We start from the raw sequence: 27,406 nt of genomic DNA, 5'->3' as shown, positions 1-27,406 counted from the left end.
AGGAGTGATATCCCCCTGCTGTTGCCACAGATAGACTTGTCACCCTTATTCTTGTAGATGGCGACAATGTTTGCGTCCCTCCACTGTTGGGGGATACTCTCATCTTCCCAGGCCCTCAGTATACACTGATGGAGAGCCCTGGTGCAGAGGTACCCTCCCTCCTTCAGGAGTTCAGCCGGAATGTTGTCAGCGCCAGGAGACTTGTTGTTCTTTAATGCACGAACAGCTGCTCGAACCTCCATGAAGGTCGGTGGCTGACTGAGGTCATTGATGGGTGGGTGTTCAGTTAGTTCTTCCAGTATGGTTTGGTCTGTAGAAGAGTGTTGGTTGAGTAGGGCATTGAAGTGTTCAGCCCACCTCAGCAAGATCCGGTTTTGGTCCTTCAAGAGTGTGAGGCCATCTGCGGTTTTCAATGGGGTAACTGAGCAGTTTTTTGGGCCGTATATGTTTTTTATAGAGTTGTATAAATTGTGCATGTCGTTTTTATCTGCAAACAGTTGTATTTCATGGGCCTTACTTGTCCACCATTCATTTTGCAGTGCCCGCAAGGTTTTTTGAGCTTCCCTGCGAGCTGCCTGCCACTGTTGCTTGAGTGTTATGGATGAGGGGTTGTTTAAGGTCGCCTTATGTGCTTTATGCATCTTGTCCAGTAAGTTCCTGATGGAGTCTGAGTTCTCATCAAACCAGTCTTGATGTTTTCTGACTTTGTAGCCAATGGTTTGAGCAGCTGCCTCATATAGTGAGGAGCTGATCGAGGCCCAATCCGAGCTCAGACCTGGTTCAGTCTCCCTTAGCTTCTCAGCTAGGGAGCAGCGGAAATCATTTCGCACCTCAGCCTTCCTCAGCCGAGTGCAGTGTAGGCGTTTCTTACTGGATCGTTGCAGCCGCAAGGGGGGGGCGCACCGAGATGTGGAGTTTGGCAACAATCATACGGTGGTCCGTCCAGCATTCTGCTCCTCTCATGGCCCGAGTTATACGAACATCTCTGATGTCACTATGTCTCACAATGACGTAATCAATCAGGTGCCAATGTTTGGAGCGGGGATGCATCCACGATGTTTTGTATTTGTTTTTCTGCTGGAACAGTGTATTTGTTAGGGTCAGGTCATGCTCAGCACAGAGAGTCAGTAGTCTCATGCCATTTGCATTGACTTGACCAACACCATGCCCACCAAGTACTCCACTCCATATCCTGTTGTTTTGGCCTACACGAGCATTGAAGTCGCCAAGCAGTAAGATCTTATCAGTCTTGGGGATCTGGCGGAGTGCCTCATCCAGAGACTGATAGAAACTGTCCTTCACCTCGTTCTCTGATGGCATGGTTGGTGCGTACGCACTGAGAAGGGTGGCAAAGCGCTTCTTTGCAAGGGGGATACGGAGGGACATCAGCCGTTCACTGATTCCGACAGGAGCTTCAGTCAGGCTTGGTAGAAGGGTGTTCTTGACTGCCAGTCCCACACCATGCAGGTGTTTTCCACCAGGAGGGAAGCCTTTCCAGAAGAAAGTATAGCCCATTCCTTCTTCCTTCAGGGATCCCTCATCCAGCATCCTGGTTTCACTCAAGGCAGCGATATCGATGTTATAACGCCTCAGTTCGGCAGCAACTAGTGCTGTCCTGCGATGAGGTCTGTCACAGTTGTTACCAGAGTCCAGGAGGGTTCTCACGTTCCATGATGCCAGTTTCACAATCGTTTGTTTTTTATTTTTATTTCGACCGCAGTATGGAATATCCCGACAGGCGCGGTAGCCTGTCCAGGAAAGGTTTGAGTGGGCAATTTTTGGGCCACCTTTTCTAGGCCCCTCCCCAGTTGGGGTGAGCAGTGTGGTCCTAAATAGGGCTGCTCAGTCACACAGGGGTCTGCCGAGAACAGCTGCCACTCAGTCCCAGCTGTTAGCGACCATAATAGCCCTGTGCCGCTGACGTGTAGAGTTCCAGCTAGAGGCTTCCAGTTTATTCAAACCTGCCCCCGTCACCGAACGCCCCAGCGCCGCCAGACTTCTTGGTTGGTTCCAGATGTTCTGTCACCGAGGTCAAAGTGGAGACCTGCGCAGAGAAGTTTTTAAAGTGCCACAGGGGTTGCGCAGTCCTCGATAGCACTACTTGACTGTAGAAGGGTGGATTCCGGTGGCAAGGGAAGCCCAAGACGACCGGCACCCTCCTCAGCTGCAGGCAGCTGCCGGTTCCTCAGTCTGTCGAGGTCCGCCTACGTGTGCTGCCACCACGTTGCTTTCCTCTCAGGGTGTGCTCCCCTAGCCTTTTGTCTTCCCAGACTAACCCACAAGGCAGCGGGGCAGTGGTTGGGTGATGCCAGGGCGTGTCCACACTGTGGGCCTGCACATCACACCTCTGGGGACCACTGCAGCTCCGAGATCCCCTGTCACGTTAGCCTGGGGCCGCAGAGCCCCAGTTACCGTGCATGGCCACGAGGAGGCCTGGCAGGAGTCTTGGTGAAGGAGAGGCTATGTACTGGCAGGAGAAGACTTACACCAGAGGCTGCTTCCCCGTTCACCACAAGGGCTAGCCAGCGGCAGTGTCTGTAAGCGAGAGGTTAGCAAGCTGGTGGGAAGTAGACATGCAACCTTCCCTCTAACTACTGCACTAGACGCATCACAAGCTGGTGGGAAGTAGACATGCAACCTTCCCTCTAACTACTGCACTAGACGCATCACAAGCTGGTGGGAAGTAGACATGCAACCTTCCCTCTAACTACTGCACTAGACGCATCACAACACCCTGTGTGCTAAGCACACACACACACACACACACACACACACACACACACACACACACACACACAAATATGCCAGTAAATACATTTTTTAAATACATTTAAAATGTGACAACAGCAGATGTACAATTTCACAATGCATCGCGGCGGGATGTGTTGTGAACTTGTAGAACAGCTGTTTTCATTATGAATACAAGTGTTCCTTATTATTGTTTTACTTACACACATTGGTGTGTCGCTTGGTTACAACAGGTTTATAAAGCACTGTTGTAACATATTGGTGTGTGTTCTCATATGCCTTACATGTTTTCTCCACGCTGCAGTGTCTGGTCATCCATGTCAGACCAACAATGGAGGCTGCAGTCACCTGTGTCTGCTCTCACCTGGAGGAGGCTACAAGTGTTCCTGTCAAACCGACTCCTACTTGTCAGATGACGACAAGCAGTGCATGTCCAACTGCACTGCCAGCCAGGTGATTCACCTCAGCTTCTCTTGTGTTACTCTGTATGAATTCATGTCTCATGTCTGCATTTGATACATTGATACATTAGTACATTACTTCATTTTCATTTCATTTAGTTTTCAGTAAATGATGTTCCATGTTTGAAAAAAAGAGTAGGAAGAAGTTGTGTGTATAAAAAGTAACGTATCTATCCGGTCCTTATTTGTTCATCTCAAACTACATCCGTCCCAGTGTTTACACACTCAGTGACTCACATTGAAAGCAATACAATTATACAAACAAGACAATACAGTCAGAATGATGCACCAAAACAAAACCTACAACTCCCGTACCGAGCTATTCTATTTAATATGTACATTTTAAACATTTCTTTGAACTCATACCATTTCATACAATTCCTGTCGTGCTTTGTTCCACAGAGTACAGTAATTCCTTTAACAGAAACACAATGATATTTTATATTGGTCCTCCTCAATAACCATGTGAACATTCAGATTCCTCTCAAATTGTGTTGACTCTCACTTGAAAAGAAAAGTTGGATATTGTTTGGTAATAATAATGTATTTTGTGTGAACTGTTTACTGATTCTAAACAGAATCCTCTGTCTCCCCCATCAGTTTGTTTGTAAGAACTACAAGTGCATTCCAATGTCATGGAAATGTGACACAGTAGATGACTGTGGGGACCGGTCAGACGAACCTGCAGATTGTCGTGAGTAAAGACTGGAAAACACATGCACGCACGCACGCACACAGATGAAACGATGCAGTTACCATTCATTGTCAATGGATGCAGCGACATGACATTGCAAAGGCGAAACGTTGCATGTAGCTCAGCTGCTCCAAATCAACTCACAGTCTTTGCATCGTTTCATCTGCCCGTGTGAACGCACCACTGTGTGAACGCACCATCGTGTAAACGCATCATTAGGGTTAGAGACAGGGTTAGTAATGCGGCGGGGCTTTGTAATGCCGGTGTGTAACCCTCAATCCCATCCTCTGAATGTCCAATAAGGAGACTACACTGAACCAGCTGAAGTTCATTTTGTTTGTTATGTTTCTCCTCAGCTCTCCAGACTGAACCAACAGACAACACAACAGGTAAGTCTGACCGACCGACTGTCCGACCGTCCGTCCGACCGACCGACCGACCGACCGACCGACCGACCGACCGAACGAACGACCGAACGAACGAACGACCGACCGAACGAACGAACGAACGACCGTCCGAACGACCGTCCGTCCGACCGACCGACCGACCGACCGACCGACCGACCGACCGAACGACCGTCCGACCGACCGACCGACCGACCGACCCAACCACCCAGCCACCCACCCACCTACCGACCGTCCGACCGACCGACCGACCCAACCACCACCCATCCACCCACCGACCGACCGACCGACCGACCGACCGACCCAACCACCCACCCACCCACCCACCGACCGACCCCCCGACCGACCCACTAAACAAAACCTACAAACTAAGTACATTTACTTAAGTACTGTAATTAAGTACAATTTTGAGGTAATTGTACTTTACTTGAATAATTATTTCCAATATCCAATACCTTTACTTCAACTCCAGTACATCTCAAAGGCAAATATTGTACTTTTACTCCACTACATTTTATTGTAAACTTTAGTTACTATAGTTCAGTCAGATAACTCACGAATAGATTTAACCAATATTTATTATAGAATGAGAATACAAGTGTGCATGTAATATTTTATCTTGGCGTTCAGCTCTGCTACATTTTTCTCCCTGCTCGGCACAATTAAACACCATCATTAAACATTAAGAGCAGGGAGCCGCTCGAGTATACCTGCCTGAACTAACTCCGCAAGCTACATATCATTGATTCATCATACGTATAATTTACTTAGACTTTGATTTTTATTACAAAACATGCATGAAACACGATATACATTCAGCCCTATATACATTTTGGCCGTTTGAAAATAGTCGATCTACAAGCTCACAATGCGTAGCGATGTGATGCATTGTGAGTTTGTAGATCTGCTATTTTCATGAGCGATGAGCATCGCGCCTGTCATGCCATGCGTGGAGCAAGTTCAGTCAGGAAACCTCAGTGCAGTTGCTGCCGGTCGGCCGCCTCAGCATCAGCTCTCATTCACATGTTTCAGTCAGCCATTCACACACTCACGCCTTCTTCATACCGGCTATTTAAACTGGAAGGGTTTGCACTCCTCCTGCTTGCTGCGCTGCTGTATACAACCTGCTGCTCACCCTCCTCCACCCCAGCTACCACCTGTTGTTTTGGATCTGCTGTTTAGGTACGGGGGATTCAGAGTCCCTATGGTCGGGACTGATGCGCTTGATATGAGTACCTAAAAAAAAGATCCAATACATCGCCAAACCATAATGAATATATTGCTCATTTGATATTCAATACATATATATTCCATCCATTCTTGAGTTGTCCTGACTGAACATTTGAAAACTTGAAATGAGACGTTCTGCACAATGAGTAATTTCTACTTTTGGTACTTTAAGCATTATGTTATAAGCATTATAACATAATGTGTTTTAAGCATTATGTTATACTTTAGATATTGAAAAATAGCAGATCTAAAAGCTCATAGCGCAGCACCGAGTGCTGCGCTATGAGCTTGTAGATCTGCTTTTTTTGAAAAATCGTGAAAATGTGGCGCATTTTACGTTTTTAACTCCTATCTTTGCTTCATAGGGAGTCCTTAGCTCTGGTATGGACCACCGGAGAAAAAATACTTTTAGTTACTCCAATGCGGCCAATACCGATATTGCCCAGAGAACTGCCTCATAGAGAATATTTTTCCTCCGGTGAAAAAAATCCCTTTCTAGCCAAAAAGTACAGTTTATACGTGTGGTGGGGGGCTCAGAGTGCGTCCACTAAGGAAAGTAGGCTTTGTTTTGGTGAGTAGCAAAAACGTTCTTTTAAAATACGCTAAAGAGGAGAGGCTGGTCTGATTTCGATTTGAGATTTAAAACCGAAAGTCCCATAGCCTTATACTGCAGGACAGAATCGTAGAAGCAGTAGAAGGCTATGGACCGGAGCTAGGGAGTCCTTTGAACAACATATTATCAGATGGGGGTCGACGGCCAATTACATATAATTATTATATATTATACGCTTATTTATGTATCTAAATGTTACACTCGTGAAAGAGAGAGAGCGTGCGTGCAAGTGTGTGCAAGTGCGTGCGTGCGTGCGTGCGTGCGTGCGTGCATGCGTGCGTGCGTGCGTGCCAGTCTGTCTGTCTGTCTGTCTGTCTGTCTTGCTTTAGGGTTTGTGTATTTCTAAAAGTAAACCAACTCAAGTGTAATGTCTCACTTTATCCAGAGGTGGAGCCCTTCCTCATCTTAGCCAACATAGACCACCTGATGAGGATCAGCTTGAACGGCTCCAGCTCCACAAAGCTCAAACAGGTGAAAACCATTGGACATAATTAACAACACATGTAATCCTATACAATATTCTACACACACTGCTTTTGACATGCTGGAATGTATTCCAGTCTGAGACTAACACAAGGAAGGAAGCAGTGTCTCTGGACTTTGACTATCAGCAGAAGAAGATCTACTGGATAAAGAAGACACAACGGACCCGCAGCATGATCAGTGTCATGAACATCAACGGCAGTGACGTCCAGGTCAGTGTGACAACGACAACTATGAGGATGAATGAAGGATACTTTGTATGTATTGTATTGTTGTATTTATAGTAATCAGAGTACTTATAATAGCCAGTTGGGCAGTAACAAGTTACTTGTTGTATATTACTGTAATATTATTATTAACCCAGCAATGGAATTATTTAACCAAAAACATGTAATATGTCAAAAATAGCACATTACATATTACAACAGTGTTGTTGGCTGCCTTTTGAAAACATTTAGTTTAAAAGGTCAAGAGAGATTTAACTGCTGTATTTTAAACAGATTGTTTTGTTGTACATTTTCTTTGCAGGAGGTCGGGGGTTAATATGTAATAGAATATGTAATATATTACACCTGATTCCAAGTAATACGTAATATAACATTAATGCTTTTTAAAGCAGCAATATGTAATTAGTAATATATATTGGCCAACACTGATAATTGAAAATCTCTAAGCTGTGTGGAACTGAGAACTCAACTGCTACAATTCCAAGTGCTTCTCAGGGTGGGATGTCTCCAGTTCAAATATGATTCATTTTGGGGGTCTCCAGTTCAAATATGATACATTTTGGGGGTCTCCAGTTAAAATATGATTCATTTTGGGGGTCACCAGTTCAAATATGATTCATTTTTGGGGTCTCCAGTTCAAATATGATTCATTTTGGGGGTCACCAGTTCAAATATGATTCATTTTGGGGGTCACCAGTTCAAATATGATTAATTTTGGGGCTCTCCAGTTCAAATATGATTCATTTTGGGGGTCTCCAGTTCAAATATGATTCATTTTGGGGGTCTCCAGTTGAAATATGATTCATTTTGGGGGTCTCCAGTTCAAATATGATTCATTTTTGGGGTCTCCATATCAAATATAATTCCAACTGAACAGTTTGAGAACCACTGAGTTAGTGTACACACGCACACACATGCATGCAAACACGCGCGCGCACACACACACACACACACACACACACACACACACACACACACACACACACACACACACACACACACACACACACTAGTGTTGATTTTGACAGCAAATCTTGATTTTAGTTTAGTCATAATCACAATTTCAAAGACTATGACTAAACTAAAATACAAAATTGCAGAATTTTACATTAATCATTAACATTTGACATTAATTAATTAAATAAGACCTTTCTACAAGTTTCTACAAATTACGTCTAAATCATGCTGAAAAACCTATTTTGCAGTGGTTCTCAAAATGTTTTCAAGTCAAGGACCCACAGAATTATCTGTATTTGGCCGCGGACCCACCATCAGAAAATATGTTGTTCCAGGGACACCCCCAGAAGCAAATATTTGAGTTAAAACGTTTGCTGTGAAAGCATATACTGTATATTCAAAGATTTGTGCCACATTTTCACGATAAAATAAATAATAGCAAGCTCGTACAAGAGTGCCGCGCTACGAGCTTGTAGATCTGCACTATTTTTCAACAGCTGGTTTAAAATAATGATATAATTGGCGACACAGACGCAACATTTTAATAAAACTTAATTTAGTTTAAGTCATATTTTAGTCATCTGAAATGTGTTATTGTTTGTCTAGTTTTTGTTGAATAAAGATTTTAGTCAACTAAATGTACAGATTGTTAATGCATTCAGTCTTAGTTTTACACACACACACACACACACACACACACACACACACACACACACACACACACACACACACACACACACACACACACACACACACACACACACACACACACACACACACACACTTTGACAAGTTGCTCTAACTATCATAATGTAAGAATGAAGGCATGGTGAGTATATTCAGAGTGCATGTATGGTTCATTGACAGGTCATTCACAACACGTCGACCATCAGACCATGGGGTCTGGCTGTTGATTGGATAGGAGGAAACCTATACTGGACTGACTGGGTGCATGACACCATAGGTGTGTCCAAACTAAACGGGTCGTACCCAACAGTCCTGCTCAACACTGACCTGGACAGTCCATGGGCCATAGCTGTGGATGTACGCTACGGGTAAGAACACTGTGGTGACATCATGAACCACACACTGAATTTATCAACCATCCTGTGAATAGGGCTGTCACGTTTACACTTTTAAGTTGATGATTTATTGTCACACAAATAATTGCTATTAACAATTTAATTGTGTTTTTGACATTGAACATTAAAACAATATGAATCAAATGTAATTTCAGATTGCTTTGAAGGCTTCGTAATCAAAAATTGCACAGGACAGATTATGACAATAAATATGCAAAGACATATACTGACTGATATTTAATAGTATATACTTTCAAAAAGAAAGTTAAATTAATACAGATACATTTAAACACACACACACACACACACCTGACCCTGACACAGTGTCTCCCTGACAGATACTTGTACTGGTCAGACAGAAGTAAGAACAACCCCCACATAGGGAGGATGGGGATGGACGGCACCAACAGGACAGTCATCGTGAAGGAGAAGATCTCCTGGCCCTACAGCCTGACGTTAGACTACATCAATGATCACATCTACTGGACCAACGATGGGAAATACATTGAGTTTGCCAACCTGGATGGAACCAACAGACAGACAGGTGCACACACACGCGCGCGCGCGCGCACACACACACACACACACACACACACACACACACACACACACACACACACACACACACACACACACACACACACACACACACACACACACACACACACACACACACACACACACACACACACACACACACACACACACACACACACACACACACACACACACACACGCGCACACACACACACACACACACACACACACACACACACACACACACACACACAGTTCACTTTGTTATACTCTAATGTATGTTAAAGCAGTATTTGTAGTACTTTATTCATGCATGCATTTATTACAGTCTGACTCTTTTTATTTGGGGTTATGTGTGTCTGTAGTTGTGAGTCAGGACGACATCCGGACTATTACTGTGTTTGAGGATCACATCTACTGGACCAGTAGGACCAGATCCATCTACAGAGCCAACAAGACTCATGGTATCAACAAGACCACAATCATCAGCGAGTTGAACGGTCCATATGACATCCACATCTACCACCCCTCTAGACAACCTGAGGGTCTGTACCACCTGCTGTAACACTCTCATTATTACTCTTCATTATGTTTCATGACTTTTATTTCTTCTGTATTGTTGAATTAATTTATATGGTTTGAAAAGTGTTGTATAAACAACCTGGTGTTGAATACACATCGGTGTGTCTCTTGGTTACAACAGGTTTTATAAAGCACTGTTTTAACATATAGGTGTGTGTTCTCATATTCCTTACATGTGTTGCATGTTTTCTCCACCCTGCAGTGTCTGGTCATCCATGTCAGACCAACAATGGAGGCTGCAGTCACCTGTGTCTGCTCTCACCTGGAGGAGGCTACAAGTGTTCCTGTCCCACCGACTCCTACTTGTCAGATGACGACAAGCAGTGCATGTCCAACTGCTTGTCGTTGGACAAGCAGTTGGACGACTGCTTGTCCAACTGCTTGGACAAGCAGTTGGACTGCAGTTGGACAAGCAGTTGTACTGCCAGCCAGGTGATTCACCTCAGCTTCACTTGTGTTACTCTGTATGACTTTATCCATTAAAGGAGAATTCTGCATGCTGGAAGGCTTTCTTATACCTTTATTTGTAGTTGTTACGTCCCCACCAAAGAGGTCCAGGTGTTATTTTGTGCAAAAGCGCATTATTGGCTATTTCCCCTACCATAAGCTCTCAATGAATTGCATTGAATTGCATTGAATTGAATGGGGCTATGGGGTGTTGTGCTAATTCGCTTATTTCCATCATTTCCATCGCTCAAAAATCAACTTGACTACTTATTTCGATGGAAATAAGCGAATTAGCACAAAACCCCAACCCCCATTGAGGGCTTATGGTAGGGGAAATAGCCAATAATGCACTTTTGCACAAAATAACACCTGGACCTCTTTGGTGGGGACGTAACAACTACAAATAAAGGTAAGAAAGCCTTCTAGTATGGAATTCTCCTTTAAGGACGGGAACCCCTTTTGGTGTTTTAAGCATTATGTTATACTTTAGCTATTGACAAATAGCAGATCTACAAGCTCGTAGCGCGGCACAGAGTGCTGCACTATGAGCTTGTAGATCTGCTATTTGTCAAATATTGTGAAAATGTGGCACAAATCTTTGAATGTATATTCTTTCAGGGCGAACGTTTTTAACTCGTATCTTTGCAGGGATGGTCCCTGGAACAACATATTTTCAGATGGGGGTCGGCGGCCAATTGCATATAATTGTTGGGTTCTTTGACATGAAATAGTTTGAGAATCACTGACATAGAAACATAGGTTTTATAGACAACTGTCATGATTTAGAAGACATTCTGTAGAATCTGGTCCTCAGTCCTAGTAAATGGGTTACATGTCTTTGATACATTACTGATTATTATGGACCTAAACCTCTGTCTCCCCCTTCAGTTTGTTTGTCAGAAAGACACATGCATTCCATTGTCGTGGAGATGTGACTGTGAGGACGAACACGCTGACTGCCGTGAGTAGAGACTGAACCATTACCTCAGTAGTCATGCTTTATTATCACTGTTTATGTATTCTAAAAACACTGATAAATGCTTTATCACAATAATAATAACACAGTATGAATGCATTATAATCTGCTTATAATGCAGTATTATTAAAGCTATAGTAAGCTAAAGCTTACTAAAGCTAAAGTACAAATAACAATAATCACAACATAAATCATTTTATATTGACTCTTAAGGTGAACTTTTATGATGGTGAATGGTGCATTTATATAGCGCCTTTATTGAGTGCTTAACAATGTGCGTTACACATTCACCCATCCACACACTGATAGCAGAGGAAACCATGCAACTTGGGAGCAGTTCGGGCGGTATTGTGCTATTCCGACGCAGTAAAGAAATAAGCAATGAATAAAGTATTCAATCAATCAAAGAAGACTACAGTGAGATATCAAGAGCACTGGGCGTCAACACGGTGAATGTTTCAGTGTGATCGTCCTCTTTCTTACACATCCTAATGAAATTAAAGAATACATTTAAAAAGTAGCATAAGTGAGTGTAGCTTTTATTTATTTACCTGACACCAGGATCACTCATGCTGTGTCCATGGTAACGATAGGTCTGCAGTTCCATGACGACAGGGCCCTGAAAATGACATGCATATTATCATCACTGATCATTTTAGATGACATTCATCGTGTCTCCCAGGCAGTGTTGATTTCGTCGACTAATACTAAAACTAAACATGTTTGTCGACTAGCTTTTTCCACTGACGGAAACTACATGGAAACTAAATGAAAACTAGAAAGGTCGCAATTTTAAAAAATTGCAAAGTGTGGTCGCAGTGGCTTACATATGCCCCTCCCACTGATATTGCCAGCCAATTACAATGTCGCGTCACCCCTGCGATCATGCGTAAGTAATTACGCATGATCTGATTTATCCCCCAAAAATCATGTTTTTGCGGCAAACGGTTACATTTCTCGCATTTGCGGCGCCCCCTATGGATGGAAATGGAATTGCTTTTGGAACTTGGTTGATTGAACCACCCGCGACATGCGATTACAATTTGGGATGTATTGGACATTCCGTTCGTGATTTATGGCATTTTTTGTAAAATAGGCCCCTCCTACTATCTTCGGACGACGATTACGATACGCAGTACCAAAATTCTGCAGTTGGTGTTTTAATCGGATGGGTCCGGAGATCATGTGTGCCGATTTTTGTGAGATTTGGACAAAATCTGTAGGAGGAGGAGCCAAAAGTGTGTTTTGGAGAAAATTCAAATTTGCATCCATGGAAAAAGAAAATTTTACGACTTACGGTTCAAGAGTTATAGGGAAAAACGCAAAATCATGTTTCTGCAAGAAACGGTTACATTTTTCCCATTTGCGGCGCCCCCTATGGATGAAAATGGAATCGCTTTTGGCTTTTGGTTGATTAAACCACCCGCGACATCTGGACATTCCGTTTCTTGATTTTAGGCATTTTTTGTAAAATAGGCCCCTCCCACTAACTTCGGACGACGATTAAGGCCGAACGATACGGACAAAAAAAATTCAAAAAATCTGAAAAAAATTGAAACGCAGTCCGATAGGTCCAGAGATCATGTGTACCAATTTCTGTGAGATTCGGACAAAATCTGTAGAATCAGAAAATAAAAGTGTGTTTTGAAGAAAATTCAAAATGGCGGAAAATCTATCCTAACACAAATGGGCGTGGCCTATATGGGGAGATGCGTCATGACCCAAGGAATCCAGGGCAACAATAATTTTGATTTTTTAAAGTGGGCTTCCCCATTATAAGTCTATGGAGAACTAATTAATTAATCATCAATTAAACTATACAACGGATCTCTTAGCAAAATACAAGCACACAATTCCCGATGAAGCCGGTCGATTTGACATATGGCTCGAGTGTGTGTGGCAAAAACTGTGGGAGGAGTAGTGCGTCAAAGTATCCAAATGTACAATAACAATAGTCTGGTTGCCCTGTTAGGGCAACCACACTAACTAAGCTACGATGACTAAATATATTGACAATTTCGTCAACAAATAAAAACTAGACTAAAATGCTAGGAAGGGACTAGTGGACAAGAGATCCACTATAAGTCATTTTAAAATTAGTTGCATGCTGAAAATAGCCGATCTACAAGCTAACAATGGGTCTCGCTGCGACGCGTTGTGGGCTTGTAGATCAGCTATTTTTGTGTTCAGTGTCTTGCTCAAGGACACTTGGACAATAACACAGGGAGAGCCCGGGATCGAACCGGGAACCTTCCTATTCCAAAGCAGCTGCTTTGCCTCCTGGGCCAGTGCTGTCCTGCTAATGACTATACTGAACACACCTGTTTATTTTACTGCTGCCCTGCTAATGACTATACTGAACACACCTGTTTATTTAACTGCTGCTAATGCCCTCACACCTACATACCTGTACTGACTGACAGACAGACAGACAGACAGACACGTTATATCCATCCATCTTCAATAACACTTCCAACAGAGATTTCCAGACTTCTTTTCCAGTGTATCGTTAGAGTGAAACTAATTTATTCATTATTTTTCTCCTCAGCTCTCCAACTAAAACCAACTCACAACTCAACAGGTGAACAAAATTGAAACTGATTTTTATATTGTATTGACCAAGGTATTGTAATGAATGTAATCCGTTTTTACTGCTTATTACTCTGTGCAGAGTCCGAAGATGTCAGGTTGGTGGGAGGAACCAGTAGCTGTACTGGTATACTGGAGATGAAACACCAGGGAGAGTGGAGACCGGTGTTGGCTTGGTTTGACTGGAACAGGATGTCATCATCTGTAGTGTGTAGACAGTTGGATTGTGGATCTGCTCTTTCAACAGAATTTACTTCTAGTTCTACACGTCAACCAGGATGGGTGATTCCATCTTCCTGTGTTGGCTCTGAGTCTTCACTGATGGAGTGTGGACCAGTAAAGTCGTATAATTCCACTCTTACACTGAAGCTCAACTGTTCAGGTAAAAGCAGTAAACAGTATATGCATCAACAATGTAAAAGTTGTGTTATCATCAACATGCTATTTAAAATATGCCTTTCCTCTTCATGTGAAGTCCACAATTAAATAATACAGAGCAATTTACATGTGTGATCGGAATACACTAAGTAAGCATGAATTGTAGTCAACAAACAAGTTAAAGAATCACACAAGTAGAAACAAGTGTAGAGGGAACCCTGTAGTGCCTAAAATATACTAGGACACATTTCACTGCTTGTACTTGTATACGTTAGTTCCAGCGGAACCGTCAAAATAAGGGTTTCACTGAAAAACGCTGGCAGTTAGGGAAGAATTAATGAATACCTGACAAGGGATGGGTTAAAGCAGGCGGAGCGAGACTGTTTCGCTTCCGGTTCACTGCCTTTACATCGGTTACCTAGCAACAGAGACCTATAAGTGGCCGTCGGCCGTACAGCACAGAGACTAAGTTGAATGCAATATAAAACTAAACATTTAAAAAAATTCTAGTGATGTAAACACAATGTAGCCCACCCACTAAAAGAATGGTGTATTTATTTCACAAATATAATAGATGCAGAACTGACCCTGCCTCAAAATCCCTCTGACCCTGAATACAAATAAAACAAAAGTTGAACAACAATAACCTCACAAAACAAAATAAAATATACCCCAGGGTTTGATTTACTCAGTTTATGGTACCAGACGTTGGCACGCTGTTGGAGCTCATATGGAAATAATCCTCAGTTAGATGGATGGTCTGTACTCACAGTTCCTTAGAACACATAAGCAGATGCTGCAGTGTCCCAAACTTCTAGTTCCAGGTGAAAGTGTGCTGTAGACAGACTCAAATGCACCACTTTGTGTGCATGTGGACCCTTTGTATGCAGTGGCAAGCTTCGAGCACCTCTATTGTCAGCAATGGTGCAGCAATGTCCTGAAGCACACTATATTAACAGGAAAAACCCACACACTAATGAACTTTCTATCTTTTACAACAAATGTACATTTTTAGTTCTCACATACAATACTGTGGTGATCATACTCACTCGAAACTTGGTGCAAGAACATATATATACTCCAACACACTTCTCCTCCTGCAGCTTAGCTTAGTTTAGCTTAGCTTAGCTTAGCTTAACCTAGCATTCATTTGGTTACACTGCTGGTGATGGACATCTTACTGAATAATGCAAACTCCGTTTTTCTTCACAGTTCTAATTAACATAAAACCAAACTGAACACAAAGCCTGTGGCGACCCTCTGCTCTGCAACAGGACTTTAACCTGCAGAATCTTATTTAAACACTTAATGTCTGTTTGTCCACTTGTTTTTCTTCCTCCAGTCTCTCTCTCTGTGTGTTGTCTTTTCCTTAAGTCCCACCCCTTCTTGTTCACCATAGGTTGGCTCAGGTTGATTGACACCCAAGTCACACAATAACAATTCGACCATGAACAAACAGCAATATAGATTGAAAAGTAGATTGAAAAGTAATAGAAATAATGTAACACATCTGTAGCAGGATTCAAAAGTGTAAACAACATTTAGCAAAATTATGCAGGGCACTACATTCTCCCCCTACCAAAAAGGTCATGTCCTCATGACATGCAAAGCAACACAGAACACACTTTAGTTTATCCACTTGTAAAACGTGCTTTTGTATCTCTGGCCTGAACATAGGTTTACACAATTAGTCTTGTCATTGACCATAACTGTAGTGACACAATGTGTTGTAACTGGTACTGTCATTGGGCTCCCTAATAAATCATAGGTTAATCTCTTTGGAGCCCTTTTGACTCTCTGAGGCCTTGGTATCTCATCTGAGCATTCTGCGACATTGTCTTGTGCCCCAGTTGTGTCACATAGTCCCTGCGTCTCGGTGTCTAGGGCACCTATTTCCTGTGTCTCTGTGTCTATGTCACCCATTTCCTGTGTCTCGGCGTCCCTGTCAACTTCAGCAGTCCCACCTTGCACAAACGGTTCAATCCTATCTGCCTCTACAGAATCCTCAACTCTTTCCTCTTCTCCTAAGTTGTCTATGAGGAGATCTAGATCCAGACTATAGAGTTCCAGGGGTTCTGTTTCTTCATGTTCTGGTTCCAGTGACCTGAGTGGATGATGGTCATACCATAGACCCACTTCCTCATTGTTTGAGTCTGATGCAGATTCATTATCGGGTTCAGGGACTGGTGGACAAAAGAGATCACAATGCTCCGAACCCTTTGCTCTGAGCCGTTTACTGGCTCTCCTCTTAGCTGGTGCCTCCTTTTCCTTTTCAGTCCGCAGCTGCACCCTCTGTCCGACAGGCAGAATGTGATTGCGATGCAGTACCTTTTCAGGACCCTGTCCACTTGCTGGTTTCAATTTGAACACGGGCAACCCGGGCAGTTGACTCTCTACAATGTAGGGAGTGTCTTTCCAGCGGTCAGCAAGCTTATGTTTTCCTTGTAATCCAAGATTCCGGATCAACGCCCTGTCACCCGCAACTAATGGGCAGAAACGGACGGTATGGTCATAGCGTCGCTTGTTTCCCGCATTTTTCTTCTCTGCCACACTTTCTGCCAACTGATAAGCAGCCTGAAGCTCAAGTTTCATGTCATTTACATACTTCAAATAGGATTTTGTGTCTGTACCATCACTTGATACTCCAAAGGCCACATCTATTAGCATCCTGGCTTCTCGTCCAAACATTAAGAAGTATGTTGAATAGCCTGTTGACTCGTTCAATGTGCAGTTGTATGCGTGCACAAGATGACTGAGATGCTTGCTCCATCTACTTTTGTCATGTGTCTCAAGGGTGCCAAGCATGTCAAGGAGAGTTCTGTGGAACCGCTCAGGTTGTGGATCACCCTGAGGGTGATAAGGCGTAGTTCTGGATTTCCTTATGCCAAGCATGTTCAACAGTTCGTGGATGAGGCGACTCTCGAAGTCCCGGCCTTGATCAGAATGCACTCGTTTTGGCAGTCCGTAGTGAACAAAGTAATGTTCCCACAGGACCTTAGCGACAGTTGATGCCTTCTGATCTTTGGTGGCAAAAGCTTGAGCATATCGTGTGTAGCGATCGGTAATCACAAGCACATTGCAGATGTTTCTGGTGTCAGGCTCAATTGACAGAAAGTCCATACAGATGAGGTCCATCGGTCCATCACTGTCAAGATGTGACAACTCAGCAGCTCTCTTGGGCAGTGTTTTCCTCTGAATACACCTGGGACAGTCTTTACAGTACCTTTCAATCTGTGCTTTCATCCGAGGCCAATAAAACCTCTCCCGTATTAAACCATAGGTTTTGTCAAGCCCAAGGTGCCCTGAATGGTCATGCAAGGACTGGAGCACAGTCTCTCTAAACTCATGTGGGAGCAATAACTGCTTCCGAAAAGGTCTGTTTGGTGGCTCACTAATTCTGTACAATACAGAGTCTTTGACCTGTAGCTTCTCCCATTCTTTTAGCAACAGTGAGACATCTGGATGTCTGGTTTTGTTGGCACAGTTGGCACTGTTCTGAGAAACAGCATGCCACACTTCCCCAATGCATGGGTCCCTCTGCTGAGAATTTGATATGTCTGTTAAAGTCAGTTTGGGCAGTTGCTGGGTGCTCAGGAAAGACAAGTTGCAATAGGCATGGGGGTATAGCATCTTTGGAGGAGCCCATCAGATCAACAGCTCTGGTGTGGCAGTAGCGAGGGGGACTGCTTGATGACATATGACAGATAGCTTGGACTGTGGGAGCAGCCATGACGTTCTCCTCATCATGAATACCGTCATTTGCGTGAGGGCGGCGTGACAGTGCATCCGCATCAATGTTCTGTTTCCCAGGCCGGTATTTCAGACTGAAATCAAGTTGATAGTTCCGCCAACCATCGATGTCCTGTTGCATCCAACTTAGCTGTGGTTAGAACATATGTTAATGGGTGTTGTCTGTATGGACCTCAAACTTGATTCCATAGAGATAATCGTGCAACTTGTTGGTAACCACCCATTTCAGTGCCAGAAATTCCAGCTTGTGCGTGGGATAATTATTTTCCGCCGGAGACAAGCTTCTGCTGACATAAGCAATTGGGCGCAATCCTCCTCCTTGGTCCTGATAGAGGACACCTCCCAATCCTTCTCTGCTTGCGTCAACATGCAGGACATAAGGCAGTTCTGGGTTAGCGATACCCAAGACAGGTGCCTCAGTAAGACTTTTCTTTAAAGTCTCAAAAGCTTTCTCACAATCGTCGTTCCACCTGTGTCCAAACGGCTCTGAGGGGCGGTACCATTGTTTTGTTTCGTCTGTTCCCGGCTTAGCCTTAGCCTTTCCAGCAACGATGCACCCCTGCAGTAACTGGTTGAGTGGATAACAGACCCGGGATAAATCTTTGACGAAACGCATATAATACCCACAGATGTTCCCTGGGCGCGGCCACGATTTCACTGCCTCAATCTTTGAAGGGTCTGTAGCGATACCATTCCTAGACACAACATGACCAAGGTAGGTTACAGAGGGGCAGCAGAACTGACCCTGCCTCAAAATCCCTCTGACCCTGAATACAAATAAAACAAAAGTTGAACAACAATAACCTCACAAAACAAAATAAAATATACCCCGGGGTTTGATTTACTCAGTTTATGGTACCAGACGTTGGCGCGCTGTTGGAGCTCATATGGAAATAATCCTCAGTTAGATGGATGGTCTGTACTCACAGTTCCTTAGAACACATAAGCAGATGCTGCAGTGTCCCAAACTTCTAGTTCCAGGTGAAAGTGTGCTGTAGACAGACTCAAATGCACCACTTTGTGTGCACGTGGACCCTCTGTATGCAGTGGCAAGCTTCGAGCACCTCTATTGTCAGCAATGGTGCAGCAATGTCCTGAAGCACACTATATTAACAGGAAAAACCCACACACTAATGAACTTTCTATCTTTTACAACAAATGTACATTTTTAGTTCTCACATACAATACTGTGGTGATCATACTCACTCGAAACTTGGTGCAAGAACATATATATATACTCCAACACACTTCTCCTCCTGCAGCTTAGCTTAGCTTAGCTTAGCTTAACCTAGCATTCATTTGGTTACACTGCTGGTGATGGACATCTTACTGAACAATGCAAACTCCGTTTTTCTTCACAGTTCTAATTAACATAAAACCAAACTGAACACAAAGCCTGTGGCTACCCTCTGCTCTGCAACAGGACTTTAACGTGCAGAATGTTATTTAAACACTTAATGTCTGTTTGTCCACTCGTTTTTCTTCCTCCAGTCTCTCTCTCTGTGTGTTGTCTTTTCCTTAAGTCCCACCCCTTCTTGTTCACCATAGGTTGGCTCAGGTTGATTGACACCCAAGTCACACAATAACAATTCGACCATGAACAAACAGCAATATAGATTGAAAAGTAGATTGAAAAGTAATACAAATAATGTAACACATCTGTAGCAGGATTCAAAAGTGTAAACAACATTTAGCAAAATTATGCAGGGCACTACAACAAAAATAAAACCACTCATGATGTCATGTGGCAGCCAAATGGACTGTTTGTACAATGTTTGTTTCAGGATGCGAAGCGCCCCATCACTTCACACAAGTGTGATTTAAAAAGGTCACACCCGTGTGAAGTAAGGGGCACTCTTATCATCTTACAACATCATGTTTGTTTAACATAACCACCCCCCCTCTCTCCCTCTCTCTCTCTATCTCTCTCTCTCCAGAGTCTGTGAGGTTGGTGGATGGTCCTAGTGTGTGTTCAGGCAGAGTGGAGGTGAAGTCTAATGAGTCGTGGGCCTCAGTGTGTGAAGGTGACTTTGACCAGCAGGATGCAGAGGTGGTCTGTAGGGAGCTTGGTTGCGGAGCTGCTTCGGCCCTCAAGGGGGCGCTCTATGGAGAAGTGAACACTCCAATATGGACCAAAGAGTTCCAGTGTGAAGGCACTGAGTCTGCTCTCCTGGACTGTAGAGCCTCAAACTCAACCAGAAACACCTGTTTGCCTGACAAGACCGTTGGACTCACCTGCTCAGGTAAAGACAAGCTACACCCTGCAATCATTTTTGAGGGGTGCTAGCTATAGGATAGTAGTATAGGCTAGTATAGTTCTGTGTCTGTGTGTGCCACATAATTGAGGCTAAAAGTGAGGACAGAAAAGTGAGGACGCCAATTGTGCTTGGCCGGAATGTGATGATGTATGATAAGAGCCCCCCTCACTTCACACAAGTGTGATCTTTCATGTTTATTATAAAGTGATACTGTTTAAATGTTTACTCACCTGTCTCTTTACAGTGGTTGATGATGTCAGGTTGGTGGGAGGAACCAGTACCTGTTCTGGTATACTGGAAATAAAACACCAGGGAGAGTGGAGATCAGTGGACGGTGGGTTTCACTGGAACCTGCAGTCCTCATCTGTAGTGTGCAGACAATTGGACTGCGGCTCTGCCGTTTCAACAGAAAGGACTTCTGGTTTCACACAACAACCTGTATGGAGGATTACACCTTACTGTGTTGGGTCTGAGTCTTCACTGAGCGTCTGTGTCATAATGGAGAATCATGTCAAACGGAAAGGTTTGATTACAGGCAAACCCACTGTGAACTGTTCAGGTAACACAATGACAGCAGTCCTTACAGTCTCTCATTTCATCTGTGTGCGTGTATGTATGTGCGCTTGCGTGCGTGTGTGCGTAAGTGTCTTCGTGCTTGTGTGTGCATGTGTGTTTATGCGTGTGTGCATGCTTATGAGTGCAGTGACTAGAAAAGGCCTTTAGTCTCATGAGCTACTGGGGAAGATATCGTGATGATGATGATGATGATGATGATTAGTTATTTGTGTTTTGATTTATTGATTATATATTTCCATATGAATTACTTTCTTTTAGAATGAAAGAACACTGTTTGTTTAGGGTTTCAGTAAAACAACGTTGACTTTCCTCTGATGTGATTAGATTCAATTTGCATCCATAATGCATTCATACATTCTCTTGTAGATCACTAACATCATTGTATAATCACTCTCTCTCTCTCTCTCTCCAGAGTCTGTGAGGTTGGTGGATGGTCCTAGGGTGTGTTCAGGCAGAGTGGAGGTGAAGTCTAATGAGTCGTGGGCCTCAGTGTGTGAAGGTGACTTTGACCAGCAGGATGCAGAGGTGGTCTGTAGGGAGCTTGGTTGCGGAGCTTCTTCGGCCCTCAAGGGGGCGCTCTATGGAGAAGTCAAGGCTCCAATGTGGGCCAAAGAGTTCCAGTGTGAAGGCACTGAGTCAGCTCTCCGGAACTGTGGAGCCTCAAACTCATCCAGAAACACCTGCTCATCGGACAAGTCTGTTGAACTAACCTGCTCAGGTAAAAGACACCTTTTAATTTGGATAATAATTTTATAATGAGAGTAATAACATGTTTTTTTCCCCTTGCATGTTAATCCCACCCCCCCACTTGATAGTGGGTGCAGCAGATTAACTCAACAACGGCACAGCTCACTTCACACTGGGGTGTGATTTTATTTTTGATGCCCAGCTTTGTGGATCTGTGTGAACACAAACATTGGCTGATGATTGGCTGATCACCCCATAGTGATGATTTGATTGGCTGAGCAAAGTACCATGAAGATACAAGTGAGGGCAGAAAAGTGAAGACGCCAAAAGTGATTGGCCAGAATTACATTTGTGATGATTTGATTGGATAAGCACAGAATGTGATGTGTGATGGTGCATGATGATAAGAGCGCCCTTTCGTGTGAAGTGAGGACGCCACAAGTGATTAGCCTTGAGGATTAGCCTTGAGGACTTGAGATAAAAAGGACTTGAGGACAGAAAAGTTAAGATAGAAATTGTGAATGGCCAGAATGAGATGATGTATGAAGATAAGAGTGCCCCTCACTTCACATGGTTGTGATTTATTTATTTATTTTATTTTTGTATTTGTTTGTTTATTTATTGCGTTTACTCTCTTGTCTCTACAGAGTCTGATGATGTCAGGTTGGTGAGAGGAACCAGTAACTGTGCTGGTATACTGGAGATGAAACATCAGAGAGAGTGGAGACCAGTGGACGGTTGGTCTGACTGGAACCTGCAGTCCTCATCTGTAGTGTGTCGACACCTTGGCTGTGGCTCTGCCATTTCAACAGAGAGGAGTTCTGGTGTTACACATCAACCTGCATGGAGGATAACACCTCACTGTGTTGGGTCTGAGTCTTCTCTGAGTGACTGTGGAAATAAGATGTCTTCCACCTCCTTGTACGTACTGGAGGTGAACTGTTCAGGTAACAAACTACTACTTCAACGACAGTAATGTCTGACAAAGCCACGGGAAACACTGGCCCTGATCAATTATTAAACCATTCGGAGCCATTATTTGCTGTTTGTGAAAATAACATGTGTGGGATGTTCTGATGGGGCATTATGCCTTACTATACTATTATGCTACAGTATGTAACATTCATCTTGCACATAATGTCTCTGGGCTTGTTATTGCTTTCATTTTTCTTGTTTTATTATGCCTTTATCGTCAGTGACTTGAAATGTCTCTCTCTCTCTCTCTCTCTCTGTCTCCAGAGTCTGTGAGGTTGGTGAATGGTCCTAGTGTGTGTTCAGGCAGAGTGGAGGTGAAGTCTAATGAGTCTTGGGTCTCAGTGTGTGAAGGTGACTTTGACCAGCAGGATGCAGAGGTGGTCTGTAGGCAGCTAGGATGTGGGCCTCCTTCAGTCCTCCAGGGGGCGCTCTATGGAGAAGCCAATGTTTCAATGTGGACCAAAGAGTTCCAGTGTAAAGGCAACGAGTCTGTTCTCCTGGACTGTGGAACTTCAGACTCCACTAGAAACACAAGCTCACCTTACAAGTCTGTTGGACTCACATGCTCAGGTAAAAGACAGGCTAAACATTTGGTTTGGAACTTTGGATTATTATTTCATGAATAAATAAATATGAATCTTTACTGTTTACTCTCTGGTCACTGTACAGAGTCTGACAATGTCAGGTTGGTGAGGGGAACCAGTAAGTGTATTGGAATACTGGAGATGAAACACCAGGGAGAGTGGAGACCAGTGGATGGTCGGTCTGACTGGAACCTGAAGTCATCATCTGTAGTGTGTCGACAGCTGGAGTGTGGCTCTGCTGTATCAAGAGAAAGGACTTCTGCTTCTACACATGAACCTGTATGGTGGATTTCAGCTTCTTGTGTTGGGTCTGAGTCTTCACTGAGGGAGTGTGGAACAAAGAGGTCTGGCAATTCCACTGCCAGACTGGAGATTATCTGTTCAGGTAAAACAATGACTTCAACAATGACACATTTACATGATCTCATCTATCTGTCAGTACAATATCTTATAATTAAACTGGTCATACAGTCAAATCTACTGTATTACCAATTTCAGCCAATCGCCTCTGTCTTGTTCCAGATCTGCTGTTTAAGCCTATCATCACCCTTGTACGCTCCATTTCTGAAAGCCAGCAGCAGGAGCTGCATGTGATCAGCTGCTCCACCAACACAACATCACTGGATACAACACAAGACACAACACCACTGGATACAACACAACACACACCACTGGATACAACACAACACACATCACTGGATACGACACAGCACACATCACTGGCTACAACACAACACACATCACTGGCTACGACACAACACACATCTCTGGCTACGACACAACACACATCTCTGGCTACGACACAACACACATCACTGGATACGACACAACACGCATCACTGGATACAACACAACACACATCACTGGATACGACACAACACACATCACTGGATACAACACAAGACACAACACCACTGGATACAACACAACACACAACACCACTGGATACAACACAACACACATCACTGGATACGACACAACACACATCACTGGATACAGCACAACACACAACATCAGTGCGAACCTTAGTACACTCCATTTCTGAAAGCCAGCAGCAGGTGATGGAGGGTTTCAGCTTCAGTATCAGATGCTCCATCCTGCCACAGTACCCAGGAGGCTTCTTCTACCTCACCTTCACTGGATCCAACACCACGCGCAACTACACCCAGTCAGCTGTCAATCACTCTGTATCCAACACAACACACAACATCACTGCATCCAACACAACATCACTGGATACAACACAACACACAACGCCACTGGATACAACACGACACACAACACCACTAGATACAACACAACAGACAACACCACTGTATTCAACACAACAGACATCTCTGGATACAACACAACACACAACGCCACTAGATACAACACAACAGACAACACCACTGTATTCAACACAGACATCTATGGATACAACACAACACACAACGCCACTAGATACAACACAACACACAACACCACTAGACATAACACAACACACAGCATCACTGGACACAACACAACAAACAACATCTCTGGATGCAACACAACACACAGCGTCACTGAATGCAACACACAACATCTCTGGATGCAGCAGAACTCAGAACCATACCCAGACAGCTGTCAATCACTCTGCCACATTCCTGTTTCCTGCAGCAAACGACACCCACCAGGGAAGTTACATCTGTGTTTATCACATCCACGTTTTCTCTCACAACTTCTCCTCTAAGAGCGAGGTCCTCTCTATCACTGTCACAGGTAACATGAAATGTGGTCTTTTCAAGTCACAATTTGAAACTCAAGCAAGCAATCTTTACGCTGTTCTTTTGCATGATGTTTGATGTTCTAACATATTTAACATATTTCCCTCACAGCTTCTCATCTGACATCTAACGTTCTCACATGTACAGTCATGGTGCTGCTGCTCCTGATCCTGATAATTGCTGTCCTCTATAGTCTCTGGAAGGTAATTATACTTCTTTATTCAACATAACACTGCAATGTAAATGTCAGACGTTTTTAATTTAAGAGAGCCGGTTTATTAAAGCCGGGCACTGCTGTGTTTCTCCAGGTCATCAGAAGGCGGCGTGCGGGAGCGCAGGACATTGGCGTGGTTTATTATAATGTAAGACGGGAGAGCGTAGAGATAGTTTATTATAACGAATTTGCTCGTTTCGACATTGAAGCCGGACTGAGTGAAGAGACAGAATACCACCAGTATGATGATGTGGGTGTAGGAGGAGGTGCTGAAGAGACAGAATACCATCAGTATGATGATGTGGGTGTACGAGGAGGTGCTGACGCTGCACCCAGTGAGGAGACAGAATACCATCAGTATGATGATGTGGGTGTACGAGGAGGTGCCGAAGCTGCACCCTGTGAGGAGACAGAATACCACCAGTATGATGATGTGGGTGTACGAGGAGGTGCCGAAGCTGCACCCTGTGAGGAGACAGAATACCACCAGTATGATGATGTGGGTGTACGAGGAGGTGCCGAAGCTGCACCCTGTGAGGAGACAGAATACCACCAGTATGATGATGTGGGTGTACGAGGAGGTGCCGAAGCTGCACCCTGTGAGGAGACAGAATACCACCAGTATGATGATGTGGGTGTACGAGGAGGTTCTGACGCTGCACCCAGTGAGGAGACAGAATACCATCAGTATGATGATGTGGGTGTACGAGGAGGTGCCGAAGCTGCACCCTGTGAGGAGACAGAATACCACCAGTATGATGATGTGGGTGTACGAGGTGGTGCCGAAGCTGCACCCTGTGAGGAGACAGAATACCACCAGTATGATGATGTGGGTGTACGAGGAGGTGCCGAAGCTGCACCCTGTGAGGAGACAGAATACCACCAGTATGATGACGTATAATCCCTATACCAGGGGTCTTTAACGTTATTCACGGCAAGGACCCCTTGGCTGAGAGAGATGAAGCAGGGACCCCCCCCCCCCCCCCCCAGCAGATTTTCATAGATTTCATTTTTAGATTCACCCAAAAGGTTTTTTAAAATAGTAAAAAATTGGAAATAAGTTTAGGGATAAGGGTTAAGGGGTGGTACAATATATAGCCCCACCATGAGTCTCAAATGCAGTCCCTGTCCCACCCACCAATCGGCAGCCATGTTTTCTAAAGCACAGCAATGGACCTGAATGCCTCTTAATGAACTGTAAAGTTCACTGTTGACTTGCAGCAGTGTTGAACGCTGTACTCAGTGTACTGTAACTGTATGATTTACATGTTATCAATGAAAGAAAAACCTGCAAGAAAAGTTGCAGGTTTAAAACACTAAGGCGGGTAACAGGAAAAACCCTTCTCTTGACCCAAGTTGACCGTGTTATTTTTTATAATGTTTTATGTTGCTCACTGCTTTTTCAACAGTCTGTTCTAGGTGTGCAAATGTTTTATGCAACTAAAGCTTCATGTTAAAATTTAAAATGTGTTTTTCTTTTTTTTACATGTTTGATATGTAGGTGTGCGAATGTTTTGAACTATTATGTTAAAATTAAAATTCAATAAAGTTGAAACTCCTTGAGTAAAATGAAGTGTTCCATCTCGTAACTGTGTTGTGTGTGAAGTACAGGAAGTTGTCACCGGTTACCATGAACACAAACCAAGGATTTGTCCGAAATCAGTGGCTGCGTCCGAATTCATAGTCCCTACTACCTACTCCCTACTCCCCAGTGATGATATCGGACAGTAGGCTACTCGTGAACTCAATACTGCCACCATCTGACACAGTCAGGTTATTCCCTCCCCAATGATTGTGGATTGCAAATTATTCTAAACACATGATGGAGCTTTTAGGCATTTGTCGCAATTCTATAAAATGTTATTTAAATAGATATATTTTTTTAATTCATGGATGAATGAAGGAATGAATGAATAGGTTAATGACAATATGTTTGCAGGCATTTAGGCCTATGTTCGTGTTATGATTATCAATAAATGAATGCAACATAACCGATTCCTCTCCTCTCCCACCGCACCATATTATCCAGCAATATGAAAACAGTGCACCACCTTGACAATATTCTTTTGACAATGAAAACATCATGTCATCATTGAATAGCATTTATAACCACATGAACCCCCGCTATATGCCTCTCCTGGCCGGTACCAGGTCATCTCGCCCCTTTTCCAACTCGCCCCGGCAAAAAGTGAAGACAGATCGCCAC

At 43.7% G+C, this 27,406-nt stretch overlaps 1 protein-coding gene across 1 annotated transcript in view; it reads left to right on the top strand.

Moving 5' to 3' along the window:
- Window positions 1-1,620: 1,620 nt before the first annotated feature.
- Window positions 1,621-27,406, top strand: part of LOC306927306 (5-hydroxytryptamine receptor 3E-like) — a gene marked incomplete at its 5' end in the record, with an annotated part of 39,981 nt that continues 14,195 nt past the window's right edge. Inside the window, 6 exons of the mRNA XM_079507015.1 lie at window positions 1,621-1,625; window positions 2,271-2,464; window positions 4,260-4,292; window positions 9,802-9,936; window positions 24,880-24,981; window positions 25,134-25,189. Coding sequence (XP_079363141.1) covers window positions 1,621-1,625; window positions 2,271-2,464; window positions 4,260-4,292; window positions 9,802-9,936; window positions 24,880-24,981; window positions 25,134-25,189 — 525 coding nt within the window. The remainder of the gene's footprint in view (window positions 1,626-2,270; window positions 2,465-4,259; window positions 4,293-9,801; window positions 9,937-24,879; window positions 24,982-25,133; window positions 25,190-27,406) is intronic.

The sequence above is a fragment of the Electrona antarctica genome (genome assembly GCF_951216825.1).
Source record: "Electrona antarctica genome assembly, chromosome: 7".
NCBI classification, from domain to species: domain Eukaryota; kingdom Metazoa; phylum Chordata; class Actinopteri; order Myctophiformes; family Myctophidae; genus Electrona; species Electrona antarctica.
The sequence above is the reverse complement of the archived record's forward strand: the minus strand, read 5'-3'. Positions and strand labels throughout refer to the sequence as shown.